This window comes from Dasypus novemcinctus, chromosome 10 (genome assembly GCF_030445035.2).
Source record: "Dasypus novemcinctus isolate mDasNov1 chromosome 10, mDasNov1.1.hap2, whole genome shotgun sequence".
NCBI classification, from domain to species: Eukaryota; Metazoa; Chordata; class Mammalia; order Cingulata; family Dasypodidae; genus Dasypus; species Dasypus novemcinctus.
The window spans coordinates 40,125,979-40,136,606 of record NC_080682.1 but is presented as its reverse complement, the minus strand read 5'-3'; the positions used below and the strand labels follow the sequence as shown (position 1 = coordinate 40,136,606).

General features: G+C 36.2%; 1 protein-coding gene across 1 annotated transcript; it reads left to right on the top strand.

The window, feature by feature from the left end:
* The first annotated feature begins 514 nt into the window (after window positions 1-514).
* Window positions 515-1,423, top strand: LOC101431022 (olfactory receptor 4C6-like). The gene has a single exon (XM_004483916.2). The coding sequence runs from the start codon at window positions 515-517 to the stop codon at window positions 1,421-1,423; it is 909 nt and encodes a 302-aa protein (XP_004483973.2).
* Window positions 1,424-10,628: the final 9,205 nt, after the last annotated feature.

Here is a 10,628-nt window from a genome sequence, read left to right as displayed (position 1 = left end):
TAAACAGAGGCTGAGAGAAGGGCTTGTATGTAAGTATTTTCTCTTGCAAAATTGAATAGAGGCCCTGGAAAGAGTGAAAAAGTGGTAAGGAATGGAAGTTAACCCAATATTTTGTTAAGCTGATTAGCATTTTTCCACTGACCCTTAAGTCCTAATAGGCAAGTGTTTCCCTGGGAAGTGTTAATTCCCACATATTTCCAAGTATGCATATGCACGAGAATGATAAAGCAGGATTCCCAAAGTGTCTCAAACTGCAAGTGCCAAGACAGAAAGTAAGACATGAATTCATGAGAAGATTGAGAAGAGATGTTGTTAGGAGGATCCAACGGAATCAAGCTGCTCCAGACTAATTGTAAGCACCTGTTTGCTGTAGAAATGGAGAAAAGCAGTAGGTCAGAAGAGGATGAAACAGCTCACAAAGTGCCCAAGACCCTGAATGATTACTAATTAAAAATAATATTGCTATTGCAGATTTTCCAGCTCACAGTGATATGCTTACATTACCACATAAAAAATGGAGAGTCAAAACAATGTAACAGAGTTCATTCTTTTGGGTCTTACAAAGAATCCAGAGCTGCGGAAAATATTCTCTGCTGTGTTTCTAATAATGTATGTGGCCACAGTGATGGGGAACCTACTCATTGTGGTAACCATGACAACAAGTCGTAGTCTGAGATCACCTATGTACTTTTTCCTTACTTCTTTGTCCCTCATGGATATCACCTACTCTTCTGTCATTGCTCCCAAAATGATTGTGGACTCCCTCTCTGAGAGCACTACCATCTCCCTGGAAGGCTGCATGACCCAGCTCTTTGCAGAACACTTCTTTGGTGGTGTGGGGATCATCCTCCTCATTGTTATGGCCTATGACCGCTACGTGGCCATATGTAAGCCCCTGCACTACCAGACCATCATGAGTCCTCGGTTATGCTGCCTGCTGCTGGGAATGGCCTGGGTTGGGGGATCTATGCATGCAATGATACAGCTTCTCTTTATGTACCAAATACCCTTCTGTGGTCCCAATATCATTGATCACTTTATGTGTGATTTATTTCCATTGTTGAAACTGGCCTGTATGGACACCCACATCCTGGGTCTTCTTGTCATCCTCAACAGTGGGGTGATGTGTTTGACCATCTTCTTTATGCTTATTTCGTCCTACGTGGTCATCCTCTGCTCTCTGAAGTCTTGCAGCTCTGAAGGGCAACGCAAAGCCCTCTCCACCTGTGGCTCCCACCTCACAGTGGTCATCTTGTTCTTTGTGCCATGTATCTTCTTGTATGTGAGGCCTGTGGCCACTTATCCCATAGACAAGGCCATGGCTGTGTCCTTTACAATTGTTGAACCCATGTTAAATCCCTTGATCTATACCCTGAGGAATGCAGAAGTGAAAAATGCCATGAGGAAACTTTGGATGAAATGAGAAACCCTGGGAGGTCACTAGCTGATATGCTAAAAACAAATCTTTTTTTCATAGACATTGATGACTTATCCTTACCATTCACTCCAATCCATCCCATACCCAGTGGTCAGCGGCATCTCATATGCATTCACAACAGGTTATGATATGCAATGTTCTCCCTAATCATGTTTCTGCTGACATCTCCAATACATTTTTTACTCTATTCTGTTTCTCATAGGGCTCTGGCCACAGTTTTTAATTTTTGTTTGTTTTTCCTTTTTCAAAAATTTGTCTTTTAAACAATCCAAGCTTTCCCTGGTATATTCGTTTCTTAGCTATTTAAAACAAACAATACAATGGGTTGTTTCCACAACAGGAATTTTTTGGCTCTTGGTTTCAGAGGCTAGAAGGCTTGCTTTCTCCTGGAATTAGTATTTTATAGATAGCTGGCAATTTGAGATTGCCTGACTTCTCTGTCTCATGACAAAACACATGGCAGCGACCTTCCTTGCTCTCCAGGGTTCTGTTGGCCTCCATTTCCCGGCTACACTTGTTGCTTTCTCTCTGTACAATTTCCTTTGCTTATAAGGTCTTCGGCCAAATTGCATTAAGGCCCACCCTCAATCAGTTTGGAAACAACTTACTAATGACATCTTCAAAGGTCCTATTTACAAATATGTTCATACCTACAGGACCAGGTATTAGGACCTGAACAAGCCTTTATAGTGAACAAGCTTCAGTCCACAAGACCCAGTTCAGGGCTTTTTTCTCACTCTTCTTTGTGTTGGAATCCTCTTTCTTAGATACATCGCCTGGATGGAGTAATCTCATTTTTTCCCATTTTCAGACCAACTCCGAACTCCTCAGGGAAGTCTTTCCTCATAGCTTTCTCTATGCTATTCTATACTCTTCATTCCATTTATATACTTAATATAAGTGATCTCAAAATATAATTTAAAATTTTTGCTGACTTTTATATTTTCTATATTTTTATCAAAATTGTAATCCCTGTTAGGGTGGAAATTAAGTTTATTCATTCATGCTGCAAACTCAGTGGTTAAAACACTCCCAGTCACTTAGTAGGTGCTGAATCAATGTTACTAAATGAATATAAATCTAAATTAAACTTCTTTTGACATTTAACAATTAAATGTTTAGGAAAGAAGAATGGGAAGATAAACACATATGAAAATTTGGGGGTTGGAACCTCCCCAGTTTGCATTAGCAAGGTGTCCATTTTGTAAAATGAACCAATATTTTAAGCAGTGCTTCCTTTAGACCTGGGCAAAAAAGGCCCTATCCTCAGCACTACACCATGGAGTGAATTCTGTGAAATTTCCCAATATCTCCTCTAAGTCCTGGGACTGGTTAGGATCTATAATGTCTTCTGAGTGTAATACCCTATCCTGGACCCAAATTTCTGGGCCCTGTTCCTATTTCTCCCTTACAGGAGATTCTGGATTTTTGACCAATGACATAATCCCCAGCCCTGTGGCAGGAACCTTGGTTCCAGGAAGGTTACCCATCAACAAAATGACTGCAGGCTGGCTCTTTATTTTTTCACAGGGTTGTTCTACCTTGCTTTACCAGAATGGTGGTACATTCTGATTTTGGGTGACAGAGGACAGTTTTAGGGATTTAGGCTACAAATGGCTCTCTGATGATTCTTACCCTTAGGTTATGGGTATGAGCTTTACCAATTCCCATCTGTCCATGTTCCAACAGTTGTGTTGTCATTTATAGTACTGAGGCTGGTGATGATGTTACATGAATTCTTCCCTGCTATGCGTCTCACTCACTGGCACCCAGGGTAGTTACCCCTGTACAGCCACAGACTCTTTGGCATGTTTCAAATAGTTCTCCTAGCATAGCTTCACCTATCTCCTACAGTGGCTTTCAAGACCATTGTTCTGCAATGCATAATGCCTTTCCAACTGATGCCTTTTCTGGCCACTGATGGATATGGTGGAATTGTATTTTCCTGCATTGGTTTTAAGCCATGTCCAATGAGGGACACCACATTCCAGAAATGGAGTGATTATGGCCTGAGGAATTCAAAAGACAACATGGGTGGTAGGTGTATAGTTCTATACTTATGCTATAAAATTATGAACAGTCAATTTCACATGACCAGGGGATGAATAATTGTCTGTACTATGTACAGTCTGTACTATGATGATCAGAATTACAACTGTGGACATCATCAATAAAATAATCCTTGCCAAAGTCATTGGAAGCCAGTACCTGGGGATCACCAGATGACTGACACAGAATCAGGAGTAATGATGTTAATAAAGAGCATCAAATAAATGCTATTAAGGACCAATGGGAATCTTATGGGTAAAAATATAAGTTCAAGTCTTTATCTCCAGCACCATGGATGACCTATTTGAAAATAAAATCTTTGAATGTCTGAGCAATTGAGTCCAAACTGGATTCAAGTGGGTCCTAATCCAATATGGCTGGTGCCCTTCTATGTGGAACAGTTAGACACCTTCAGAGAGACACAGGGAAGAAGGCCATGTGAATGGTAAGGCAGAGATTGCAGTTATTCTATTGTAAACCAAAGAATACCAAGGATTTTTGGTAGCTGCCAGAAGCTAGGAAGAGATAAGAACGGACTCTCTTTTATAGGCTTCAGAGAGAGTATGGCTCTTCTGACAACTTGATTTCAGATTTCCAGTCACCAGAAATGTGACAGAATAAATTTCTGTTGGTTTATGCCACCGAGATTTTGGCCTGTGTTATATCAGTACAAAGGAATTATTTCAATCCCCACAGGCTCCAAAGAGAACAAAATGAGATGGTTCCCGGACTTCAACAGAAAGAGAGGTGTCTGTGCACCAGGAAGACATTTTATATGTTATGATTGGACAATAAACAAATGTTTAATAACCTCTTTACTTACAAGTTTAAATCTGTGTCAGTAAATATAGTATTATCTCACACTGGTCCATGGATTTTATAATATTTTCTTAGGTCAATTGTTTATGGTTTTTATTTTTTTTAATTTCTTAATATACTTTAAAACAATTTTTAAAGAAAATTAGATTACATAAATTTTACACAAAAAATATAGGGGATTCCCATATGCCCTGTTCCCACGTATTCCCACATCAACAACATCTTTCATTAGTGTGGGACATTTGCCACAATTGATGAACTCATCTTGAGGCATTGCCACTAAGTGATGCTTATAGCTTATATTGTAGTTTACACTCTTTCCCACACATTTTTGCAAGTTATTACAAGATACATAATGACTTGTTTCTGCAAAATCTACTCTCCAATTCATTGAACTCACCCAGTACAACTAATAAGGAGATGATGACTGACAATGTCCATCTCAAGGAACAGATAGTCCACAACTGCAAGCAAGAAAGTCCCATCCATCTGCCCCAGGAGATCTAAACTCTCTCTCAATTAGAGGTAGAGAGAATATCACCATCACAGAATCCCCAGGATTGGAGAATGGACAATGGAGTAGGCTTACAGTTGCTGTACTGTAGACTTGTCGTGTTTCCTAACAATGGAAATTGTTTATAATTAAAATTTTTTTTTAATTTGCAGGTATCTTATAAAAGTTATTTGTGTGATTCTGCACACCCTAAGGAAGGCACTATTTTAGGGACATCAATTCTGTATTGAATTAATTAAATCACAAAGAAAATGACAAAGTCTTTTTTCATGGAAATTGAAAAGATAATTCTAAAATGAGTATCATTGTGTGCCTATGGTTGAATGGCCTTGGTAATTAAAAAACAAAACAAAACAGAGAGAGAATAAAGATCAGAGACTAATCTAGTAGGTATCAGTAAGTATACCAGGTATAAAACTCTAGTTTGTAAATGTTTTGCTATAGGCCCAGCACTAAAGAACTTTAAGGAACAGAAGAAATTGCCAGTAAATTAAGCCATCTATCTTGGAAATTTAGTGTACATTCTATTATTTAATACATGATGATGATAGAATTTTAAATTGGTAAAGAATGGATTATTGGATAAATGAACACATTCTGGAAGTGCAAGTCAGTATGTATACATGGTATTAAATTGTAAATAAGTGGGCCTTAAAGGCGTAACAGCTTATCAACATTTGAAAATATTGGTATTTGATATCCTCTTAAAGAAAACTTGCCTCCAAATTTTACCTGGAAAGTCACTGAGATAACTTTAGAAAAAACAACTACATGTTTTTTAGGTTTTCAGTAGGTATATTAAGAATTGTGTACAGAGTGTTCACAAGGTCTCTGCTGAGCTTCAAAGAAGCCAATAAAATCTCAATTATGAAAGAAAAACATATATATTATATATATAATATATATATATATATATATATAGACATGGACTATCAAAATTAATTGTTGAGAGACAAAAATAACATTTTGGATAACTCTATATATTGTTGCAGCTTTCTACCAAAAATAAACTGTCTTTGTTATCCCAGTCCAGGAAAAACACTTGTCCTCATGTATCAATGCTCTGCTGTGTCTCAGAATTCAGCTCTTCCATTTAGTAAGCACAAATGTTTTGCCCTAAATCTGATAAAAAAAAAATATACTATATTCCTTACCAATATACACAATATTCTATTCTAGAATATCAAGGAGAATGAAAGCATCTTCACATAGTAATTCTGGAGCAGTTAAACGAAAGAAAAAAGGAGAAATAATTGTTTTGGGGACATACAATTTTTTCAAACATTTTAACAAGTCAAATTTCTTGAAAGCATGTCCTAGAAAATCATACTGATAGGAAAATACCAAACCCTAGGGAGAACTGAGAGACAATTATACACGTTTATAACCTCTCAAGGAAACCCCATGAAAATTTCAGTTGGCAAACAAGGAGAGGATTTTTGCCTCTTTATTTTTTTCTCCTGAGATCATGCTGAAGACAGCATTGGAGAAGCCATGAGAAATGCCCTCTACTTTTGTGCCAGAGATGATCTTCCTCTCTCTCTAAATTGTATAAACAGGACTTGGAAACAACCTTGACATTTTATCTGGCAACTGAATGGACTTTTCTCCATTTTTTTTGATGAGAAATTGGTACTTAATCTGGTTGGGCTATCTGATCCATACAATGTTACTTTTCTTTTGGAGCTTCTTTGTCCTTGGCATTTGACAGTTTTGACTACTATGGGTCTCAGCATGGTCCATTTTAAGTTTATCCTTCTTTTGGTTCCTTTGACTTCTTTGATTTCAAGTCTTTAATTAAATTTGACAAGTTTTCTATAATTATTTCTTTGATTCCTTCTTACCTTTCTCTCTTTCTTTTCATTTTGACTCCCATAATGCTTACATTGGTAAAATTTAATGGTTTCCTCACAGGTCTTTTAAATTATGCTCACTCTTTTCATTTTTTTTTTTTCTGATTCTTAGCCTGAATAATTTCAATCATCTTGTCTTTGAGTTCACTGATTCTCCCTTCTGTCAGCTGCAATCTGCTGCTGAAGCACTTTAGGGAAATTTTTCATTTAAATATTGTGATTTTCACCTCCAGTAATTCTTTGTTTCCTATTTAAAATTTATATCTCTTTATTCAGATTCTCATATTGTTCATTCATTTTCCTGATATCCTTTAGCTCTTTATCTACCTTTTTCTTTATTTTTTTGTGCCCCCTGGAGATCATTATTTTTTTTTTTTTGAGCCTACTGGAGTTCATTATTTTAAGGTCTTTGTCCAGTATGTCCAAAATCTGATCTTCTTTGATGTATTTTTCTTTCTATAGGGCTTGATTTATTTGTTTTTGTTTTTGTTCTTGGTTGTTTTTTTAGTTGTTGTGGTCTTGTAATTTTTGTTGAACAATGTACATTTTAATATTTTAATATGTGAGCTCCTTACATTTGTATCCAACTAGTAAAAAGCCAGCGATTTCCTTAATCCCAGGAGCTAACAAAAATAAACAAATCAAATAAAAAAATAAATAAATAAAGATATCTTTGTCTTTTAATAGGATCCTGCTTTGACCAGTGCTTTCCTTTAGCGTTTAGTCAGCCTACCACGAAAATCAGCCCAAGATGACAGTGAAGTATAGATCTCTTTTCTAAGCCTGGGTCTTGTCCTGGTCTTTAATCAATATTGCCTTGACAATTTTGTTGCTTCCCAGAAACCAGATTTCGGTAGTCTTTTGCCCCAGGCCATTTTGACTTAATTGTTCTATACACCACTTTACCTGCCCACAATCTGATTTTGCATATATGGTAAGTTCTGGCAGAGCCAGCCAGCAAATAATTCCCTGCATCAGTCATTCAGGCTGCAACCTGGTAGATTGCAAACCATATAAGGTACCCGTCTGCACAAAGGGGATATTCTGCTCCCCCTGGAACAGGGATATGGACCCACAGTGGAAATGCAAGCTGGTTCTACATCACAATATGAAGGCATTATGAGAGGGGCCAGTAAGAGTACATACGTTTCTCCTACTATTTTTTTTTAATATTTATTAATTATTATTATTATTTTTTTAATTACATTAAAAAAAATATATGAGGTCCCATTCAACCCCACCGCCCCCGCCCCCCACTCCCTTCACAGCAACACTCTCTCCCATCATCGTGATACATCCATTGCACCTGGTAAGTTCATCTCTGAGCATCACTGCACCCCATAGTCAATGGTCCACATCATAGCCCAGACTCTCTCACGTTCCATCCAGTTCTCCTACTATTTTTAAAGCTATATTCTCTTGATTTGGCATTTACCCATTTACAGCACCCTTTCATTATTTTTCTGGCCAGTTTTTGTTAGTCGTTCAAAGGTTGTATGGGAGAACACAACTTTGGAGTGTCTTATACCTCCAACATGGTTCTCTGTATCAATTATTTTTCTTTTGTATCTAGATTATTTCACTCAACATGGTGTCATCATTTACTGATGTCACATATATCAAAACTTCATTCATTTTTGCAGTTGAATAATAATCCACTGTGTGTATATAGCACTTTTTATTTATCTATTCATGTGTTGTTCCATACTTGGTTTGCTTCCACCTTTCAGCTATTCTGAAAAATGCTGCTAATAATGTTTGAGTGTAAATATCAGATTGAGTCCCTGCTTTCAATTATTTTGGGTATATACCAAGAAAGATTGCTCTTTTTATCTTTTTTTCCAAGAACCTTCATTTTAATTTTTATTTAAATTCATGTGTACATTTAGATTGGTTGGCTTCTGATTCAACCCTGAAATTCAGATGGAAGAGGGCTTTTTTATTTTTTATGGATTTGACTCCACAATTTTGAATATTTAGGAGGCTTCTTGTTTGGGGAGTAGGCGTTCTTTTCTTACCTCTTCTCTTTCTTTTACTTTTTATTTTTCATTTTTTATTTGTTTATCTTTAGTAGAGAAGTTGAGGGTTAACAGAAAAATCATCCATAAAATAAAGATTCCCTTAAATTTCCCCAGTAACAACAACTTGCATAGGTATGGAAAATGTGTTACAACTGCTGATAATCCATTTTTATAACTACATTGTCAATCATTGTTTATGATTTAAAGTGTGATTCACTGTTTGTATAGCGCAGTTCCAAGTACAGTTTTAAAACTTTTCATTCTGTTATCACATATACAACAAAAAAATGTCCCTTTTTAAATATAGTCAGGTACACATTTCAGTACTGTTAATTACATCTCAGTGTTCTGCTACCATCAACATCATTCATTACCAAAACAGTTCCATCACTCCAAACAGAGACCTGTATTATTTTAACCTTTTGCTTCCCTTCCCCACCCCTACCCCATACCCTGGTAAACTATATTCTATATTTTGATTCTATGAGATTGGTTATTCTAATTATTTCAGATCATACAATAGTTGTCTTTTTGTTTCTGGCTTATTTCAACTCAAAATGACATCTTCAGGTTTGTTCCATGTGATCGCATGCATCAGGACTTCATTTTTATAGTTCAATAATATCACATTGTATGAATATATATAACTTTTATTTATCCATTCATTGTTTGATTGACACTTGGACTGCTTCCATATTTTGGCAATTGTGAATAATGCCCCTAGGAACATTGGTGTGCAGATGTCTCTTTGTGTCACTGCTCTCAGTTCTTCTTAGTACAGTGGTATTACCTACTAGAGGTATTGGAAGGTAACATGGCAAATCTATATTCGACTTCATAGGAACTGAACTTCCAAATAGTCCTCCACAGTGGCTGTACCATTCTACCTTCCCAATAAAACTGAATAAACATTCCTACAACACTACCTCCTATCTAACGTTTGTAGTTTTTGTCTTTTTAATAGTGGGCATTATAATAAGTGTGAATGACACCTCATTGTGGATTTTATTTGCATTTCACTAATTGCTAGCAATGGTGAACATTTCTTATGTGCTTTTCATCATTTGTATTTCTTCTTTGGACAGTTGTATTTTCAATTCTTTTGCCCATTTTTTTAATTGGATAATTTAGCTTTTTATTTTTGGGTTTTTATATATTTTTTTATATCATGGATATTAAACCCTTATCAGGTACATGGTTAATATTAATATTTTCTCCCATTGAGTCACCTCTCTTTCCACACTTTTGACAAAGTCCTCTGAAGTGCAAAAGTGTTTAATTTTGAGGAGGTCCATTTATCCATTTTTTTTTTTTTTGCCCAAACTTTGCATGTAAGATTTCAGAGACCCCCACTTACCATCAGGGCTTTAAAAAGTTTCTGTACATTTTCTTCTAGTCGTTTTATGGCCCTGGCTTTTATATTTATGTCTTTGATCCATTTTCAATTAATTCTTTTATAGGAAGTGATATAGGGTTCCTCTTTCATTCTTTTGGTTATAGGTATGCAATTCATCCAGCACCATTTGTTGAAAAGACTCTTTTTGTCCCAGTAATGTGGACAGGGAAGGTTTTACAAAAATCATTTTAACCATAAAGGTTAGGGTCTATTTCTGGACTCTCAGTTCTATTCCTTTGATCAATGTGTCTAACTTTGTGCTCATGCCATGATATTTTAACTACTATAGCTTTGTAGTACATTCCAAGGTAAGACAATGAGAGTCTTCTCATATTATTTTTCATTTTTAGGATTTTTTGGCTACTTGAGTGCCTTTTCCTTTGATATACAGTTGGTAATTGCCTTTTCTATTTCTTTAAAGTAGGCTGTCACAATTTTGATAGGTATTGCATTGAATCTATAAATTAGTATGGGTAGGATAATACCTTCATGATAATTAGCCTTCCAATACTTGAACACAGAATGTCTTTACATTTGA

Bases quoted from the DNA above. Each gene is read 5' to 3' on its own strand.
- LOC101431022 (XM_004483916.2), top strand. From the start codon at position 515: ATGGAGAGTCAAAACAATGTAACAGAGTTCATTCTTTTGGGTCTTACA.